This window comes from Nomascus leucogenys, chromosome 12, assembly GCF_006542625.1.
Source record: "Nomascus leucogenys isolate Asia chromosome 12, Asia_NLE_v1, whole genome shotgun sequence".
In the NCBI taxonomy this organism is placed as follows: domain Eukaryota; kingdom Metazoa; phylum Chordata; class Mammalia; order Primates; family Hylobatidae; genus Nomascus; species Nomascus leucogenys.
Genome location: NC_044392.1, coordinates 58462001 through 58484453, shown reverse-complemented (window position 1 = coordinate 58484453; position 22453 = coordinate 58462001). Strand labels below are relative to the sequence as shown.

At 33.7% G+C, this 22453-nt stretch overlaps 1 protein-coding gene across 2 annotated transcripts in view; it reads left to right on the top strand.

Annotated features, from left to right (window-relative positions):
- Window positions 1-22453, top strand: part of MAN1A2 (mannosidase alpha class 1A member 2) — a 176458-nt gene that overhangs the window by 130945 nt on the left and 23060 nt on the right. For both annotated transcript variants that reach the window (XM_030824769.1, XM_030824770.1), the window contains exons 9-12: window positions 9126-9241; window positions 12753-12972; window positions 15353-15525; window positions 18791-18906. In XM_030824769.1, coding sequence (XP_030680629.1) covers window positions 9126-9241; window positions 12753-12972; window positions 15353-15525; window positions 18791-18906 — 625 coding nt within the window. The remainder of the gene's footprint in view (window positions 1-9125; window positions 9242-12752; window positions 12973-15352; window positions 15526-18790; window positions 18907-22453) is intronic.

The following is a 22453-nucleotide window of genomic DNA, read 5'->3' as shown; positions in this document are numbered from 1 at the left end:
AAGGAAGAGAAAATACATACACAGTACTGTACTGTGTTTATTGATGCTGTAAATTTATGTTGTCTGTTTACAAGATGAATAGTCTGTGTCAAATGGTGGCAACTACAGTGGCAAACCTCAATCTACGGTACAAATCAAACTGTCCAACTTTTTGTTGTAATATCATGACTTTTCGCTGCCTCTTGGGAGCACTTTCAGATTGCTAGTGGCACTTCATATGGGTCCCATGGTGTTATTCAAGGTTTACACTACTGCGCCAAACAATGAAAAATACACAAGAACCACGAGAAATCACTTTTTACTGCAATATGCAATTTACTGAAGACACAGAGATGATTAGTGTCACAGGTTGTTTTAAGTGGATGCTTATAACACTTGAGCTCACTGCATAGCAAAAAGAGGTGTCTGTGAAATTATTACAGTAGTAAAGTATGTACTGCAATTAATCTTACACATTTATGATTTAATACTGCATCTTTACATTTGTTTACATTTCTCTTGACTATCAGTGGCACCGTGTATGTCTGTGTATATGTAAGTTTTGATACATTTTACCTTTTTTAATAGATTTGTATATATTTCGTGATACTAAATGGTAAAATAGACTAGTATCTACACATATGTTATTAATTCATGACACACTCAACTTTTTCTTAATATTTTCTCTATTTCTAGACCATGTGGCTTGTCTATGTGTTTTTCCACATTGTTGCAAATCTTAAAGATCATTTCAATATATTTATTTTTAAAAATTCATGTGTAAGTAGATCCATGCAGTTCAAATCTGTGTTCAAGGGTTAAATGTTTTATGATTTTTAAAGGGTTTTTCTGTGCAACACATTTTAAAAAGGTTTTCTATGTAAAATCATCTTGAATAACAAAGTGGTTATAAACTTCCATACCATAAAGAAATACAGGAATTAAACCAAGATTCCTTTAGCTTCCATGTGCTTTGGTTTTTATTCATGATAAGACAAACAATGGGAGCAGATTATGAGACAGAGGAATAAGAAGTTAAACATGTATAGTATTAACTAATTGCAGTTATCAAAGAAGTAGTGAACTTGATAAGGTTATAGTAGTACTTCTGCTTCATGGAAGAAGATTGAACTATAATGTCACCACTGTGGCCATTCGTCTTTCTTGAGACCATAATGAAATGAAAGTAGAGAAATATTTATAAATAGGCATAAACTCCTAATAATAAAAAGATTTGAAGGCAAGGGGGAGGTAATAAATGGACAAGATATTTCAACAAATTTGCAGAACACAGAGTGGCTGGGAATGGCTACAGAGGGACTACAGGAAAGGTAACTGATGGAATCCCAGAGAGATTTTGGGTTCATAAACAATAGATACCAGTAAACAGATATATGCAAAGTACAACAAAAACCAAATATTTATTCAAGGTCATTATATGGAACATGGGCTCTACCTGAAATCCTTATGTGCCACCTCCATCCCTGGTATTTACCACTAGAATAACTATACAGCCCTCTTTTTTAAAAAATCACATGATTTCATTGAGGAAAGTTAAAGCTTTCAATATGGATGTTAGTTTCCCAAAATAAAGTCTCCCTTCATTGTGAAATTTAACCAGGTCCACAGTACCGCAATATCCATTCCTGATTCTGAAGCAAAGCCTACCAGTTAGCCCATCCTTCCTCAAAGCATTCTACATAGAAAGCATCCAGTCAGTATTCCCACTCAGGGGATAGAATTAGTGACAATTAGGTCTACTCAGTGGAGGAACACCTGCTATTCAGTAGAGAAAACCCACACTAGCTACCCAGAACTTTATTCTTAAGCACGGATAATTAAATAATGGTTGACTACTACAGTGGGATATCATACAGAAATGCAAATAAATGATACATAGTTACATATAACAACATGGTTGAATCTTGAGCTATAGAAGCTGGACGTGAGAATACAGTTACATTTAATTAATATATTAAATACACCAATAGGCAAAATAAGCTCATAGTAATTGGGAGAGGGTATCAGATGGTAAGTGTATTAAAAATTCAAAGAAGTAGTTACCCCAAAAGTTAAGATATTGGTTACTTTTTTGGTGGGTGGGAATTATGATTTTGTGGGATACATGGAAGCTATTGTTTTGACTTTGGGTTATACAAGTGTTCTCTATAATAAGGAGAACATTTATGTTTTATATGCTTTTCTGTATACATGTTAAATTTCACAGTAAAAAATATAGTCAAAAAAGGGATCCCACAGGAGACAGACAATTCTATAAACACTTTTAATTCTCCATTTTAGTCAACTAGGAGAAGGTATATTCATAGAGTAAAAATAGGATGCTATGAAAAGGAAGCAATTAGAAAATGAAAAAAGAGTTCAGATTAAAAGTATGATTGCTGACATTAAAGCTTCAGTGAAGAGACTAAAGATAAAACTGATTTAATAAAGTTCCTGGAATATACGGGGAGAATAAAAGACTGAAATTTGAGAGAAAATAATAGAAACTCAGTCCAGGAGGTTCAGTTTCCAATTAATGAGCATTTCAGAGGAGATAACTGAGAAAGTGGAGTACAGAAAATATCAAAGAAATAGTAGAAAAGATTTTTCCCAGAGCTGAAAGATACTGATCTTTAGTTTGAAAAGTACCTAGCACAATGACTGTAAGAACAAACAAATAAAAAAAGACTATACCTAAATTTAATCAGTGTTTAAGTGAAGATTCTAAACCTTGGAGAAGAGAGCTGAGTGTGAGGAAGTAAGATTGGGAACATATTAAGCCTATTAAAAAATAACATCAGATTTCTTATCAATTATACTGGATGTTAGAAGGTATTGGAATGGTACTTTCAAGAAGCTCTGGGAGAAAATTATTTCCAACCTTAAATTTGATACCCATATGAAACAAAATTAAGTGAGAGAGCATAGCAATGATATTTTCAGATGAAAAGGCTTACATCCCACACACTTTTGTGGGAAGTTATTTCAGAATGTGATTCAGTAAAACAGGTGTAGGCAAAGACTTAGGACTGAAGAAGCAATAGGCATAACTCTGGAAAGCAAGAAAAGAGAAGTGGCAAGATGACAGCTGTGGAGTATGCCTAGAAAATGACCAGATTGGGAGGAAGGTCTCTAGTGGAATAAGGAGCGAGGGGTGACTCAGTATAAGTAACATGGTTGCTAGGCTAGGATACAATAAATGATTAGGGAAAGTGATGGGAGACAATAGGAAGCCAGTAAGAAAATCTGGAGAAAACTAAAAGCTATACAAGAAAGTCGTAGTTAAAACATAAGGACAACTAAAATGCAGCATATTTTACGCAGTTGATGTCTAAGAAAAGACTGGGCAGCTGATAAGATGGTAGTGTCACTGAATGAGTCAAGACATTTTGACATAACCGCAAAATAGAGGTTATAATATTGATGGCAATATTTTGTCATAGTTGTTTTGATACATACATATTTTAAAGTAGTTCCTCTTCAAATGTAAAATCATTGCTCTGTTGTTCATTACCAAAAAATGTGCTGAAAAAGTACCACTAACCTTAACCCCATCCCAAATGCCCATTAAGTATAAGGGACTCTCCCTGTCTACTCTATTCATTTCTGTATTGTTTTAATATTTTACAAGTTATGTGTTAACTTCTATGATTTTTTGTGATTATAAAATGTGTCAATTTGTTAGAATTAATCTAGCTTCTAACTATAATCTATTGTATAAATCCATCATATATTACTGTCATTATAAAATTATTAATGTAAGTATGATGAGTATGGAAAGCTATTCAAAATTTAATTGTGAATTTCTTGTTCTATCTGAAATGTAGAATAAGACATCTTATTATTGCCCTGTCTTCTCCTCCTCCAAGTGACTTCTATAATACCCAGCCACTTAATGTTCGAGATTCAGGAAGCTTTCATAAAGCAGAGGTGTCCTTTTAGATATTTAGATGGAAAATAAAGAATATCATTAATCTTAGTTGAAAGCAAATGGCTTTTTTTTTTCTTCTTGAGACAGAGTCTCACTTTATTGCCCAGGCTGGAGTGCAGTGTTGCAACTTCTGCCTCCCAGGTTCAAGGTATTCTCATGCCTCAGCCTCCCAAGTAGCTGGGATTACAGGCGTGCACCACCATGCCTGGCTAATTTTTGTATTTTTAGTAGAGATGAGGTTTCACCATGTTGGCCAGGCTGGTCTGGAACTCCTGACCTCAAGTGATCCGATCACCTTGGCCTCCCAAAGTGCTGGGATTACAGGTGTGAGCCACCACACCTGGCTGCAAATGGCCATTTTATATAGTGTTCAAAACCTGGCAAAACAAATTTATGGTGATAATAGAAATTAGAAAAAAATGGTATCATTGGGTATTGACTGTAAAGGCCACATGAGGAAAACTTTTATGATGCCAGAAATGTACTATAGTTTTATCTTGATTGTGGCTTTGTTGGTATATACATGTGTAAACATCAAAATTATACACTTAGCATTAAATTAAAAAAAGAAGTGAGAAGTAATAGCATTTGAGATGAGGTAAAAGTGAATTATGGGAATATTAGCAGACATACTGGTTAAGGTGAATGATAGCTCTTTTCCCCCATTTATTACTTTCTACAACAAAAGATGATTTTTAATTATATAAGTTACATGTATTTAGATAATTATAAGTGTCTAAAGTTAAAATTGAAGGGCTCCTTCCTTAGAGCATCGCTTGAGCCCAGGAGTTTGAGATCAAATCTTTTCTATGTATACACCAACATTCTTTAAACACACATTTTGAGAAGTATCAAAATGTATAGATAATTCTGAAATTTGCTCCCCCTGCCCACTCAACAGCATATAATAGATATCTTTTAGTGTCGGATTATAGATGCACCCTGATTCTCTTTAATGATTGTGCAGTCCTCCATAGTAAGTTTATATCGTAACTTAGCCTCCTCCCTAAACATTTCAGCTTATCTTTGGTTTTTTACTAATGAAAATAATTCTGATTAACTTTTTTTCATCCATATTTGTATATTTCTGCAAATATTGTTATAGGATAATTCCAGAACTACAATTCCTAGGTTAAATTTTGTTAGCTGCTGCAAAATTGTTCTTCAGTTTCAACAACCGGGAACCATAATCTTGCCAACCTCTGTAAGCCTCAAAGTCTTCTCCTACAGCTTCCTCACCTCTCTTAGCATTCACAGAATTGAAGAGAGCTAGAGCCTTGCTCTGGATGAGGCTTTGGCTTCAGGGAATGTTGTAGCTGGTTTGATCTTCTACCCAGACCATTCAGACTTTTCCCATGTCTGCAATATGGCTGTTTTGTTTTCTCATTATTCATGTGTTCACTGGCATAGCACTTTTAATTTGGATATTATCAGTCTTTTAAAATGTTCGCTGATCTAATGGACAAAAATGGAATCTCACTGTTTTAATTTGCCTTTTTCTGATCATTAGTGAAATTGGGCATCCTTTCTTATGTTAATTATAAATTGATGTTTCTTTTTTTGTTGTGTGTACCCTATTTTAATTTTCCTTATTTGTCAGGAGTCGTCATTTATGAGAGTAATCCTTTTCTTGTTATGTATGTTGCAAATTTCTTCTCCAATTTCTAGTCTTTTAGATTTGTCTTTTAGCTTTAACTTATGAAGCTATCCATTTTTCCTTTATGACTCCTTCATTCTGTATTTCGCTTAAGATCATTTACTTAGGAAGACCAGATATGTTCTTATATTTTGTTCTGGAAACTTATTCTTTTGCATTTTATGTTTAAATCATTAATCATCCACAAATGTATTTTGTGAGCTAAATATATGAATATTAGTATGTTTTTTTTTTTTTCCCATAATGGATAGCCAGTTTTTGCTGTAAGTCACTGAATAATCTGTCTTTTCCTCACCAATTTAAAAACCAGGGGTAGTACTATATGAATGAATAAGGGTTATAAGAAATGTACTTTTTTTTTTAATGCAGAGAGGAGGATGTCAGTTTTGAAGCAGAGTTCAAGGATATAGGGCAGGGTTTGTAGAAAATCAAGGATAAAAGAGTATGGTTGCCTTGGGAGCTGTAGTGTCAAACTGGATAGGTTTAAAAGTGTAGGTGGGATGAAGTAAGAATATATCTAGGACAAACAAATATAGGCATACCCATATGTTTATATGCTTAGCTATATGCTTTGCTTTACTGCACTTCACAAATATTGCAGGGTTTAGTGTGTGTGTGTGTTTGCAAATTGCAGATTTGTGATTACCCTGTGCTGAGAAAATCCGTCAGCATCATTTTTTTGACAGCATGTGTTCGCTTTGTGTCTCTGGGTCACATTTTGGTAATTCTTGCAATATTTCAAATTTTTTCCTTAGTATTATGTATATTATGGTGGTCCGTAGCCAGTGATCTTTGATATTATTGTGTTTGTTTTGGGCAGCATGAACAGCACCCATAGAAAATGACAAACTTAATAAATTATGTTGTGTGTTCTGACTGCTCTACCAACTGGCCATTTCCCTGTCTCTCTCCTTTGGCATCCCTATTCTTTGAAAGACAACAATATTAATATAAGGCCAATTAATAACCCTACAATGTACACCTAGTATGCATCAATATTAATCCTTTAATGGCCTCTAAATATTCCAAGTAAAAGAGTCATATGTCTCTCACTTTACATCAAAAGCTAGATATAATTAAGCTTAGTGAGGCAGGCATGTCAAAAGCCAAGAGAGGCCAAAGGCTAAGCCTGTTGCACGAGTTAGGCAGATTGTGAAAGGAAAGGAAAAGTTCCTGAAGGAAATTAAAAGTGCTATGCCAGTGAACACATGAATAATGAGAAAACAAAACAGCCATATTGCAGACATGGGAAAAGTCTGAATGGCCTGGGTAGAAGATCAAACCAGCTACAACATTCCCTGAAGCCAAAGCCTCATCCACAGCAAGGCTCTAGCTCTCTTCAATTCTGTGAATGCTAAGAGAGGTGAGGAAGCTGTAGGAGAAGACTTTGAGGCTTACAGAGGTTGGTTTATGAGGTTTAAAGAAGGAAGCTGCCTCCAAAACATAAAGGTGACAGGTGAAGCAGCAGATGCTGATGGAAACACTGCAGCAAGTGATCCAGAAGATCTTTTTTTTTTTTTTTTTCAGAAGATCTAACTAAGTTAATTGATGAAGGCAGCTACACTAAACAACAGATTTTCAATGTAGATGGAACAGGTTTCTACAGGAAGAAGATGCCATCTCATAGATGAAGAGAAGTCAATGCTTGGCTTTCAAGGACAGGCTGACTCTTGTTGGGGGCTAATGCAGCTGTTGATTTTAAGTTGAAGCCAGTGCTCATTTACCATTCTGAAAATCCTAGGGCCTCTAAGAATTTTGCTACATCTACTCCCTGTGTGGTCTGTAAATGGAACAGCAAAGTTCAGTTGAGAGCACATCTGTTGATGGCAGAGTTTACTGAATATTTTAAACACACTGTTGAGAACTGCTAAGCAAAAAAGATCTCTTTCAAAATATTACTGCTCATTGACAATGCACCTGGTCACCCATTTTCTGCAGTGAAGCTGCCCAAGGAGATTAATGTTGGTTTCATGCCTGCTAACAACATCCATTCTGCAGCCTATGGGTCAAAGAGCGATTAAGGCTCTCAAGTCTTATTTAAGGATTGCATTTTGTAAGGCTATAGCTGCCATACATAGTGATTCCTCTGACAGATCTCAGCAAAGTAAATGGAAAACCTTCTGGAAAGGAGTCACTATTCTAGATGCCATTAAGAACATTTGTGATTCATGGGAGGAGGTCAAAGTATCAACATTAACAGGAGTTTGGAAGAATTTGATTCCAGTCCTCATGGGTGATTTTGAGGGGTTCAAACTCAAGTGGAGGAAGTAACTGTAGATGTGGTGGAAATAGCAAGAGAAACAGAATTAGAAGTGGGGCCTGAAGATAGGACTGAGTTACTGCAGTCTTATGATAAGACTTGAATGGATGAGAAGTTGCTTCTTACAGATGAGCAAAGAAAATGGTTTCTTGAGATGGAATCTACTCCTGGTGAAGATGCTATGAACATTGTCGAAATGACAATAAAGATTTAGAATACTACGTAAATTTAGTTGATAAAGCAGTGTCAAGATATGAGAGTGGCCTCCAAGTTTGAAAGAATTTTTACTGTGGGCAAAATGCTATCAAACCGCATCACAAGCTACAGAGAGATCTTTCGTCTTGCAGAGAAATCAAACAGGAAGAATCAATCAATACAGCAGACTTTATTGTTGTCTCGTTTTAAGAAATTGCCCCAGCCACCCCAGCCTTCAGCAGCCACCACCCTGATGAGTCAGCAACCATCATCATCAAGGCAAGACCCTCCACCATCAAAAAAGAGTATGATTTGCTGAAAGCCTCAGATGATCATTTGCATTTTTAGCAATAAAGTATTTTTAAAATTAAGATTTGAACATTGTTTATTTAAACATAATGCTGTCAACACAACTTTTATACCTACTGGGAAACCAAAAAGTTTGTGTGACTCACTTTGTTGCAATATTTGCTACATTGCAGTAGTCTGGACGCAAACTTGCAGTATCTCTGAGGTATGCCTGTGTGTACTAAAATTTGTATGAATAGTAATCAAGAGGAGCAAGTCAACAGCTACTTATGTTATGCAAGGTGATATTATAAAGGAATTCTTGGGCTTTTTTTCTTTTTGTAGATGTATTTTAATTTATTATCTTTGGCTTAGGAATTACCATTAACCATTGTACAGGAACATGTCTAAGAGTGAGCTCTTTTTGCTTAACATCAGATTTAAGTTGAGCTTTCATATTTAGTCATAAGTTATTTATTTAAAGCTATTAATATATAAAGGGTAATTATCAATTCTGGAAAAGTTTGGCTCTATGACAGTGTACAAACTGTAATTCAAGAAAAAGACTACTAAGTATGCGAAGCACCACATCCAGAGAAAAAAGATTTTCTAGAAAATTGGATACACATATAGAGGAAAGTGATTATGTGCGATTACTTATGGGACTAAATTTGAAGTATGTTGGAAATAGGGTTGTCAATGTAATTTTAAAATTATTGACCTCTAACATAGTCATTATAATTGAAAATATTACTTTATTTGTCTTGTCTTCCCTTGCCTTTACCTCTATCCTTCTGTTTTCTCCTTTGTTACAGATCATACATCTGTCGGCGGTCTGGGAGACAGTTTTTATGAATATTTACTGAAAGCATGGTTGATGTCAGATAAAACAGACCATGAGGCAAGAAAGATGTATGATGATGCTATTGAGGTGATTATTTCCAGAACATTTTTCTACTTAACAGATGGGATGTACAGTGTATTTGGTAGTGACTAGATGAATATCTTATAACCATTTTATTGTAGACATTCAGTAAATACATATAAGCATTTTATTATATGCATTCACTATAGAGTTTGTTACTATTTTAATAGAAAAGCCTCATATTAAGTCTTCTTTTATTTGTGACATTTTGAAGAAATTTTTGAAGAAAGAATTTATTGCAGTCCAGGTGCAGTGGCTCACGCCTGTAATCTCAGCACTTTGGGAGGCTGAGGTAGGCAGATCACTTGAGGTCGGGAGTTCAAGACCAGCCTGGCCAACATGGTGAAAACCCATCTCTACTAAAAATACAAAAGTTAGCTGGGCATGGTGGTGCATGCCTGTAGTCCTAGCCACTTGGGAGGCTGTGGCAGTAGAATCGCTTGAACCTGGGAGGTGGAGGTTGCAGTGAGCTGAGATCTCATCATTGCACTCCAGCCTGGGTGACAGAGCAAGACTTTGTGTCAACAATAAATAAAATAAAATAAGAATTTATTTTAGTGTATTCATGAAAATTGATTTTATTTACTTTTAGTTAATGTTTACAGAGACTGGAAAAACTTCTGACTTTATATACATTTTCATAAACATTTTTTCTTTCAAATGAACCCTTGAATCTACACATTGAGAGCCTTATGGGTAAATACTTAAATAATGACAACACACTTATATAGTATTTTATACGTGCCAGGCACTGTTCTAACCCTTCTTACATATATGAGATCATTTAATCATTATCACCATTTTACACATGAGGACCTTAAGGAACAATGAAGTTAAAGTAACTTGCTGAAGGTCGCATTGCTGGTAATTGATGGGGCCTGGAACTGAACAGGCTGGCTGCCGAGCCAGTGCTTTTAACCACTGTATTATATTGTTTCATATTTAAATGACTTCATACCATGATATTGTGACAGTTTATAATTGGAACAAGATTCATTCTAGGAAGAATTTATATGGAGTATTTCTAAGAAAAAACTGTGAAATAGAAAAGTAAGTCAAAAGTGTGTTAAGTGTGTTTAGCAGGTTATTAGCTTCGTGCTCTATTATAAACTGATACCTACCTAACAATTTTAGTTATTTTTTAAAAGTTGTATATTTTGTATATAACAACACTGTGCTGATGTCAGTAATTAGTTGTCAGAGTTATAATTTTTGTTTGGTTTGTTTTTTTCATTAAACCAAGAATCTTATCCATTTTATATCCCTACTGTTTAGGCATGTAATTTGTTACAATTGTTTTTAAAAAATGCATAGGAGTTGAACTTAATATGTGGCTCACAGTGTTTTGCCACTGTGTTTATAGGTACTCAACAAGAGTTTATTGAGATATTGTGTTAAATAATAAATTGAACTAAAGGTACAACCAAGAATATAAATTTTAGTAGGAGAGCTTTATTCTCTTTTATTAAAATTTAAACCTAGAAAGTTGTATGATCCAAGATAGGTTATTATCTGGGAAGAATTTAATATTCTTAGAACCATATTGTTGAAGACAGCTCTTAGTAATTCCCACTAGACTGTGGCCTCCTTTGAGGGCAGAGACTAATTTATTTATCATTATCTCAGCACCTAGCACGATACTTGAAACATAATAAGTATTCCGTAGTATTCGATAAATGCATGAATATATTTAATATTATTATATTTGAGAAAATGTGATATATCATATACCATGTAATAAATTAATTTTGTTTGTTTTCTTGTAATTTTCTTTAAAACTATTTTGACTTCTGCTTAATTTTTTCCAAAGGAAAAAAATTATATTTGTCTTTTTTTTAATTGTACATGCTTTGAAAGGCATGATAACTGTTTTGAAAGTTAACCTTATAAATTCACACTATTTTTCATGAATCATCTGCTATATGTTATGTATCCTGTAAATATTTCTGTACTTGCTTTCTTTTCCCTGTTTTTATTAGTTTTATTAGTTTGTTAAATCAAGAATAGGTACCTAATAAATGTTTTTTAATAACAGTTGATCAGCTTTCACTTTGAGACATGATCTCAAGTATGCAGTCTTTGCAGTGTTAATTATTTTCAAAAACTATTCTGTTAGCGTATTGTAAAATAAATGACATATGGAATGTATGAAAGAGATAGGAATGACCACTTAAGATTCATTCTAATTTGAAATACATTATTTTTAAACTTTGTCTTTCTGAGCTATTTTACTTAAATTATTCCATACCCATCCTACCTTCCCCTATCCTTACAGATACCCATATCCCTTGTTTCTACTTTCTTTTAAAATTATTGGTAAAAAGCCCTAACTAACTGCCTTTTACTTTAGTTCTAGTAAGTCCAGGTGGATATGCTTGGATATCTTTTAATTGTAATATGGTAAGATTTAGGTTATAATGAACAGAAATGACAAACATATGGATACCATCTTTAGGCATTTTTGGAATACCTAATATGTGGAAAACATGGTACTATCATGAGGTTCAAAAAGATGAAAAATACCACCCCATACTCAAAAAACTAATCTTTTTGTGCTTCAGAGTACTATGGTTAAAACAATGACAAAAACTTATAATCCAAAGATAATTTCTTATCATTTTGGTTATCAGCCACCTCTCATTCCCCAACATCAAACACAGTTATCTAAGAGCACCATTCATTTATAAAATTACTTAATAATTAAACATGTATTGAGTGCACACTGCATTATATGCCTTCTGGAATACAGGTGATGAGTAAGACATAGTCACTACAGTTCTGTAAAACTCACATTATTATTATGGAGAATACAGAATAAAATTTTCCAAGGCTGATTGTTACTAAACTTGTCAGAGAACAACTGACAGTAAAAATACTCCTTTTTGTCAGAAAGAAAAGTTAACCACTAATCATGTATAATAGTTTCTACTAAAGAAAACTGAGTTAATGGCCATTGCTTATACTTTTCCATAGAAATACCTCTAAAGGTAGAAAATAGCTCATCTCAGCAAAGTCTAAGAACGTATTCCAAAGGAGCAAAGCTCTTGAAAATCTCATTTTAAAAATGAAATGTGATTGTTATACTCTGATATACTCAAGTTTAATATAGACTATTTCTCTCACCATTCCTACATCTTTTGAGTAAAATGTATATTCCAGTAGGATAGACAGTGTTTATAATATGGCTTCTCTTATCCATGACAAAGCATCCAAAACAAATGCGTGAGTTTGAGAAGTAAGGAACTAAAGATAATATTATGTAGAAGGTAATCTTTAGGCCAAGTCTCTCCTCTTCCACTCTGTCTTATTATGGTAGTGATTCAGGTATTGGTTCCAGATTATATGCAATTTGATCACCCACTGCAACATTTACTATTAATTAAGTCTCTTAGTTTGGGAAAGTTACTACTTTATAGACTACCATATTACCCAGGTTTTATAATGGCCAGAAGGATATAGTAAGTTTGAACACTAATAGTTTGCATCTAAAATTTTGAATATCTTTTCTTTCCTATAGGCTATAGAAAAACATCTTATTAAGAAGTCTCGTGGAGGTCTTACCTTTATTGGAGAATGGAAGAATGGGCACTTGGAAAAAAAGATGGGGCATTTGGCCTGCTTTGCTGGGGGAATGTTTGCACTAGGAGCAGATGGTTCCAGAGCAGATAAAGCTGGTCATTATTTAGAGCTAGGGGCAGAAATTGCACGTACTTGTCATGAGTCATATGACAGAACTGGTAAGAATATTAATAAGGCTAATTATATAGTCTAAAATAATCTCTAAGTTAAAAATGTGTTCAGCAATAAGGAGAATATATAGGCACTTTTTACTTCCAAATAGTTTACACCAACATGGCAAATCATTTTCTTAAGAACTTGAATTTTAATTCTGGAAATGTGTCTCTGCATTATTTTTTAAATTCTGAATTCTGCTGCTGTTTCTGTTAAAGATTTTGAAGTAATTGTTTTAAAGACAAGAATCGTGGGGTATTTGGGAATATATGGAATAACATTTATTTTAATATAAGAATCTATTTTTGCCATATCAGCTTCTATAAAAATAGTTACTTAAAAGAACATAAAATTGACTGATTTCAGTTATATTGCCTTGCCTATCCTCTTGTGATAAGAATAACCAAAAGATAATAATATTTATCTTTATTGGTATCTGGCTAACTAGTAGTTTTTCAATTAGTTCACCAATAGTTTTTGGAATTGTTTATGGCTTTAACTAAAAAGATCCTCTGACATTGCATTGGGCAAATACTTTTTGAACTCAGTGTCCTTGGAAAAGGACATGATTCCTAAATGGTGACAAAAATTGTTTTGGTTGGGGCTGAGAAAATTTTTACTCTTTTTATGTATAAAGCACAGATGTACATATAGTCATAAATAGATACACAGTATATATTTGGTATTAAAATTTTATAGAGGGAGAAGGCAATTAGGCTTTTTTAAAAAAGACAAAAGATTTCTTAGGGGTGCAATAATGAAAAGGGGGCTGAAAAACACTGGACTAGACCTTCCAAGGTTTTCTCTGGCTTTAAAAACATGAGTTTCTATATGAAGTAATAGATAATGAGCTCCCTGAAAGCCAACAAACTAGAAATTTCTACTTGATTTCAGAAGTTGAATTGTTGATTTTATCAAATAACAATTTCTGTTTTAGGGTTAATTTATCATCAGATACCATGAAACAAATATGATTGACCTAAAATTTATGCTAGTTCATAAATCTGTCAAGTTATTTTTATACAGTAAGGAATTAAACTTATGGCAAAATTGATTCTTCAGTTCTCTCGTTAACTAAATAAGGGTTCCATTTCCTGAAAGAATGTAAGTCAAGAGGATGGTGAAGTAGTGTTATTTTAGGGTAGTTTAAGTGTTGGTGTATAATACATATAATGGCAGTGATCTGAGTTCGAAATAGAGGCTAAATTATTGTGTTGATACAGAATGTCAATTATGCACTTAAAATATAGCTAAAATTAGTAAAACATTGAGGACCAGGATGGATATTCAATTTTATATTAGGATCCATGAGAATAAGGGTTGTTATTTTGCAGATTTTGACTGAAAATCAAATAATAGACCTAAAATAATTGAATTTCATATAGCATACATTCTAAAATATGGTATATCATAGTTATTATAATTAAATATTTACTCCATGAAACAGGGAACAGCCATTATATGCCAAGTATTATGCTAGATGCTTATAGGTTAAAGTATGAACAAGATATATTCCCTGCCTTTCAGAAATTCATAGTGTACCAGAGTTTGAAAGGATTTCCTTATATTTCTGATTTTAATGTTTCATAATGACTTTGCTGATGCTGATTCTTGTTCTGATTGTCATTTTCACATTGCAAGTTGATGAACCTGTGACCCTCTTTGTTATGGTAAACCAAAAAATGATTATTTGATTTGTGTCCTGTATTTTCAAGTCTTCCGTTATTTTTACTTGTCTTTAATCTCAATTTAGATCCTTTAATTAAAAAGTACAATCCTAGTTTTGCTAACTTTCCAGCAGGTTATTATATCCTCTGCTGTGTTTTCTTATAGCTGTGCTATAATTTTTGGCCACCATATTTTAAAATATCCATTCATTTCTCCTTAGTAGTTATTCCAGCTAAATTTATACTGTAATTATCTACAACTAAATCAATTCATAATCTAAGCTCTAAAATGTTTTCTGTGTGTATTATGGCAAAATGTCTTTAAAATTACCTTGCCTTTAAAAAAAAATCCACATAGTATCATTATCTATATACTTTTATTTTGGACCACAATGGACTGTATGATGTGCAAATGTCTAGTTTGCATTTGTTTTCAAAAGATTACTAGACTCTTATTGGTAGAATTAGATTTAGCAGTATGTTGATACACATTATTCTGAGAAACATGTTAGAATAACAGGAATGTTTGTAAGTCTATTTTAAGAAAACCAAATGTGGATCTTTTAAAATGACTCATTTTGCACTGAGTGCAAACAGCAACAATAAAAATAAACAACAAAAATTACTTCATATTCTATTCTTTCAGGAAAGAAAGAAGTCCTTGCAAACAAACTTATATGGCTTATTTTGCTCAGTTATTTCTTTTGTCATGTTACAGCATTAAAGCTAGGTCCTGAATCATTCAAGTTTGATGGTGCAGTGGAGGCTGTGGCTGTCCGGCAGGCTGAGAAGTATTATATCCTCCGTCCGGAAGTAATCGAAACCTATTGGTACCTATGGCGATTCACTCATGATCCAAGATACAGGCAGTGGGGCTGGGAAGCAGCACTGGTAAATAAGCCAATATTCCATTTTATCTGCAAGAGTGTTAACTCATGCCCTCCTATGATGCCATGTACCCTCACCCATGTTACCTCATTTTTAGTATCTGTAGGGCAGTGTTTGTTTATCTGATGAAGAAACTCTTAGTCAATTTAAGTTTCTGGGCAGTAGAAATAAATCTTACAATATATATTAAATATATATTAAAATATATTTAAAATATATAAATATATATATTTCAAAGGAGGAATTTTTAATGGTTAGGTAAAGGAAGCAAGTGGTTTACTCTTAAAATGTTAGTCTTTCAGGGAATCCATAGCTATCAGTATCTAGGGAGGAAAAAACTATGTCTTTTATGAAAGTATAGCTTATTCCCAGGGGTAAGGGGTTGTTTTTTTCTTTGAGATTTACTAATTGTGATAAATAGCACTAATTATGGTGACTATTCGCATTCAAATTGTTTAACTTAAGCTTACAATCTAGATAGAATGACTAAGGGCATCCCAAATGAGGTCAGTAGTGCTGGTAAATTGCCCAGACAGGAATGTATGAGATATGTTTTAAGGCACGATGTATACCAATTTATGTAAAGAGAATGTTTCACAGTGGCAAAGTGGGAGAGAAGATTGGAGGCATTACATAGACAGCCTTATACACCAAATCAAAGGTTCTTAGTTGTTCAGGAAATAATATGTGTGCACAACTCCCTACCCACAATACACACTCTCTTAGTTACTTCTGTCAGCTACTGCGTAAGTGCTGTCATATGGGAAGTGGTAATAGAAAGTTCTTTGCTTATCCAAAAAGCCCTTCAAATCTTTTCTTTTTTCCTTAGCATCTTCTACCTGCAAAAGCTCCTTGACTTTTGAGAATTCCTTACAGAACTGCTAAATGTTTTATAAGGGGGAAGGAACTCCTGAAGGCTTTTTTCAGTGGGGAGTAACTGATTGTAATCCACAAATTGGTGGGTTTGGGAGACCACAGCCATAACCTGGGAATAATGTGAGATCTTGAACTAAGGGGACTACACTTATTTTTCACCTGTCATTCAGACCTAGATAGTCCTCCTGGACTTTAACAATAAGAGCATATTAATGGAAACAAGTGGTTACACAGAAGAGGAACAGATGCAGCATTTATTGATGCTGCTTTTCCTTGGCCCCCTGGCTCCAGAATTGGGAGCACAGCTACTAGTGAAATTCTCTGTGTAGGAGGGTGCTGCCACAGTTGAGAAGACAACCAAACTATTGCCACAGTGGTTTGGGAATAGAATACACACACACTTCTATTGTTAGCAGTGGCTTACTAATGCTTCCGTAAATTAAGCACTATTTTACGTAAGGGAAATAGGTAAAATAATCATATAATGAATCTGTTTCACTTGAATGTCCCCTGATATTTAATGCTCCTTATTTAGAGGAATGAGGGGGATATGTCTGAATCATGTGAGGAGTGGAAAGTGGTGGCAGAAGCACTTTTTGTCGTTGAGGAATACTTTAAGATAATTCATCCTTTTCCTAATGTCCTTTTTTCCTGTGTGCTTTCTTCAAGTATGGCCCTACTTTTGTCTGTTAAGGAGAGGTGTGACAGAGTCAAACTTTAGTCCATGTCTGTCTAAATTTGAATTATAGGAGGTAGAATTTTGCTTTTGTAGCCTATATGGACAAACACAAACTCAATGTATAATCGGTCAAGAACAAGAACTAGAGTAGTTATACTCTAAATTCAAGTTTCAGAAGTGTGCAGTAGAAGTGATGAGAAGAGGGAGGAATGGAGGCAAAAGAGGCGGTGTCACATCTTAAATAGTATTTGCTCATGCATCACCATTGGCCTCTCCTCTTGGGTGTGAAGAAAGCAAAGGGAAGGCTGGGTGAGGCAGAATAGCAGTATAGCATGTCTTCTGTAGCCTTAGTTATTCTGTTGACATATTCAAACTTCCAGACTTGCCCTCATGACTTTAAATGTCTTAAAGATTAGTCATGCCTCCCCACTACTTTCTTATTATTCTTAAACCATTTTGATAGTTCATATGGTGGTGAAGACACATGATTATTGTGAAGAAAAGTACTTAAAAACTCTTGTATCCAAAATTTCTTCAGAATATGTTAGAGAAAAGCACCAAACCCCTTAAATTTAGTTATAATCAAAATGGAGCTATAAAATGAGCAGATTGATTAAATAAACACCTTTTTAATGTTAATTAGCTTTTCATAGGAAGGAGAAGCCCAGAAGAGTAAGAAAAGTAGCAAGACTAGGAAGAACAAGCCATGGCAGACAGCGATGATTAGTTAAGTAACCATGCCTTCACTGGATGACCTCGCAGGGTTAGGTAGAATAGAAAAACAAAACAACCACGTGTGCTTTCCACTTTTCATGATTGGCTGAATTCTGGACTGTGCTGTACCTGCATAAGCAGACTGTTTGGTTGCTTTGAATTAAAAAATAAGGTTGTGAATAGATTCCATTTGATTCGGTATATTTTATTTAGGCATGCCCAAAGATGCAAAAAGAGTAAGAATTTTAACTCAGTCAAGCAGTAAAGCACAGTAGTTAATAATGTGGAGCAAATTACTCTGTGCCTCAGTTTTCCTATCTGAAAAGTGAGGCTATTAACCTCATAGAGTTCTGAAATTCAAATGTGACTATATTTAAAGCTCTTAGAACAGCTTTCAGCACATAGCAAATACCTTATAATTGTTAACTCTTTATATTGTAATTATTATTGTAGTAGGTGGGCTCTTTCTGCCAGTTGGTACCACCTGTAATGGCTACTGATGGGATTATGATAGTGCAATGTCTGGCACATAGTAAATATTATCTCTTACTGCTATTACTATAGAGTGCTCCTAAGTAGTATTTTTTTTAGCATGTTGTGGATTATTGTTTGTCCTTGGAAGTGATAAAATTGCAATAAAAATTGTTAATCGAACCTGACCTCCATCTTGATTTGTCAGAATTAATGGACCTTTATTTTGCCAGACAGACCCCTCATTTAGAAAAAATAGCTTTAATTTGATTTCTAAGAGGAAAATACAAGATGTCTTAAAAAGATTAAAGAGTTTGGAGACAGAAGTTCTATAGGAAACATCCTGTTTCTCGTATGAGTTAATTTTTCCAGTATGAGAATATTTCCTTTTGGTAATATATTATTCTTAAACCATCAAATTTTCATACAAATCTTTATGAACTTTTGACTATTGTCCTTCAAAGTTTTGTTGTCCTTCAAAACTTGAAATTCTATGAAATTGCTTATTTTGTCTGATCTCTTTCATAGGCCATTGAAAAGTATTGCCGAGTTAGTGGTGGATTTTCTGGAGTCAAAGATGTATATTCCTCTACTCCTACACATGATGATGTACAGCAGAGCTTTTTTCTTGCTGAAACATTAAAGTAAGTATATAGCTTAAAAAACATTTTTATACTAGACTGGTTTTGCTGTGTGATCACTAGATGATGAATTATGACTATGTGACAGGTTACACTAAATTTTGTTGTAAATATCTTTTTATGTAACTGGGTATGTAAATTTTTAGCTACATCTCAAGAAGAATGACTTTGACTATTAGGTAGGTATTTTATCAAAAAAGTACTTAGTACCTGTTAAAATTTTTTGTTCTTTGCTCTTTATTGTGCATTAAAACCACCTGGAAGGCTTCGTAATACACAGGTAACTAGGTCCACACCCACAAAGTTTCAGTAGATCTGGAGTTTAGCCTAAAAATTTGCATTTCTAACAAGCTCTCATGTGTTACTGATAATGCTGGTCCTGGGATCATACCTGAGCTCCCTACTGTAGCTAATGAAATCTGTCAGGAATAATCATGCAGTTTTGATGGTACTAAATGACATATAGACACTCATCCTCCCGACGAGGCTCACTGTAAAGATACACATAAAAGGAACAATGGAAAAGAGTAGACAACTTTATTTTGGTCTTATACTCAAAACCCCAGGTAGAGCTCTCTGTAAACAGACCTGGAAGAGATGGAGATTGTAAATACGTCCACTTCCCTAAAGACTGACCAAATAAATATCTCTTCTTACTCGCTCTTAAATTTATTATTTGTATTTCTTGCATATCTATACATGAATGCCTTGTAAACATTTTATTTTTTCAACAAATGTGTATTACCAGGCACTGTTAAGCCACTTGAGGATGTTTCAGTAGGCAAGCAGGACAAAAATTCCTGCCTTCTGGATTTTACATTCTAGTATACTTGTAGTTTACATTCTCATGTATTATAATTAAAATGTACCTTTCTCGAACTAAGTTTCTAAATGTCTATCTTATTCTAATTTTTCTTTCATTACCCCTAGTACTGTTTTTTTCCTGTCTTTTTAGCTTATACATTATATAATCATCTGCTTCCTCCTTTTAATATATCACCAATTCTTTATGCTTCTTTCTGTTACGTTTCTTTATTTTGCTCCCTCCTTTCCATTTCTACAATTTACCCTAATCCAGCCCCTTATCACTGCTGGGATGGTTTAGAACATCTGCCTGGTACTCAGTTTCCTACATCTAGATGTTTCTTATTCTGACTTATCCTTTGTGATTAGGCTTGAGACTGTAGAAGTTGAAAGAGCACTAGACTAGAAAATAAAGTGATGGGAACTTTAGTTGTACACTAGCTACATCTAGCTGAATGAACATGTCAAAATAAAATTTTTTGCTTTTGGTTTACATGTCTGTAAACTATGGAATTTGGCCCAGATTGTGTAGTATCTCTCCTGTTTTTTTTTTTTAAACTTCAGAAAAACTGTAAGATAGGACAATGATTATTTGTGTCTTTTCACCTAGTTTTGCCACATTTCCTTCTCTTTCTTTCTGTATACATTCACATATACACATAGTTTTACTTTTTTTTTTAGCTCTTTGTTTTGCTGGACAAGTTGATGGTGATCAACAATATATTTCAACAGTAGCTTTCAAGAAAAGGTCATTATCTTACATAATCACCATTCAGTTCTCACACTTGTGAACCTTAATATTCATATAATACTGTTGTCTAATATGTAATCCCATTTTCAAATTTCTCCAGTTGTTCCAATAATGTACTTTATTTTTGTTTAATGCCAATTCAGGATCCAGTACGGGATCATTTGTTACATTTGGTTGTCATTGTCTCTTTAGTCTCCTTTAATCTAGCACAGAGTTTTCCTGTTTTTCTTTTATCTTTTATGAAATTGACATTTTTAAAGTATTCAGGCTAGTTGCTTTGAGGAATGTTCCCCGTTTTAGATTTTTTTCTAATTGTTCCTCATGATCAAATTTAGATTAAACATTTTCAGCGTGAATATTATATGGATCTGTGTTCTTATTGTTGCATCTCTTAAAGAGACACATAATAGTTTAGCCCATTATTGGTGATTTTAAGTTTGAGCATAGGTTATATTTGATTATTGTCATGTAAACAATGTTTTTTCTTTTTGTAATAATAACTTATCTGTGGAGTGATAATTTTGAGACTGTGTGAATATTCTTTTAATCCTAGATTCTGTTCTTAAACCAACCTAATGTACATTCAAATATTTACATATATATAAAGTTCTCTTGCATTTGTCTGTTTTATGTTTCATTGCTTCTGGCAGGAATGCCTTTATCGTTTCTATCATTTAATGCCTCTCTCATTTCTAATTTCAGTTCAAATTTCACCTCTTTGCAGACTGGCTTTCACAATTAATTCTCAAATCCCTCATCACTACAACTTGGAGCACTTTAGTACATGCATGGCATAGGGCTGGAAATAGATGGTATGCTGCCTCATCCCCTTGTACCTATATGGAATATCACCAGTTAATCTTGCTACTTTTCCTTGCCAAGTTCAGTCAGAACTCTTCTCAACACAACAGTATGCTAGGTAACCAGTTATTTATATATAGATATATATTTGCTACAATTTTTGCTTTTAGAAAAACATACATCTGGAGCAATAAAAGTGAAAAAGGTCAAACAAAAAGAAACATACAAATAATTATAACATCACCCTTGCTAAGAAAATTGTCACAGTTGAGCAATACATTCAGCATTGCACTTCCTGGCAGCTAAAGCAAAAAGGAATCATTCTGCACAGTGTCATTATCATTTTTGGGAGTTGAGAGAGCATACTACTTTGACAAATGAGACAGAATTTTTTATGTTGCTAAATTATAAAATGACTTAAATTGGATAACTCTATAAAAATATTGAACTATTAAGTGAACCATGTGAAATTACCCTTTTAAAAAGGATAATTTGAATATTGTCAATTTAATATGGTTCAACCTAATACATAATGGTAATGGTAAATGTTTTGAAAATATTTATTTTGTTTGAAACAGTGATCTTAGGGAAGACACAAAAACACTCAATCTGATTTACTCTTTATAAAAACTGATGGCATAATATTAAAATACAATTGAATAAAGTCATTTCTGTGAAGATCTAAATTAATGTAGCTGTAGTCTTATTGTAAAAATAGAGCTTAAAACTTTATAGAGGAATGAAGATAAGTATGGTCTCTTAAATATTTCTCAAATATCAGTTAATTTAAATAGGCTTTGTCAGAAGCTGTCAGTTTAAGATTGTATATTCTACCAATTGGTGGGAATTTATTGCAGATTCATTAAAAGGCAACAATCAATGTGTTTTAGCTACCAGAGATGGAAACTGATTGTCACGGCAGTGGCAAAGTTAAATGAAAAAACCTGTATTTTTGACGTAAGTTGAGGGTCATTTTACCTTTTACATGTTGTCATAGGTGCTATACCATGGATTAGTTATTGCTATAGATACACTTTTTTCCCCAGAAAAGGCCATGTCTCCTACTTTTTTTGTTTCCCTCAATAGTCCTTACTTCATGTATAATATTTAGCATATATACTGATGGCATAACAAAAACTATGTAATGAGGAAGGTCAGAGATAGATTCCTTCAAAGTTTCTAAAACTCATACTC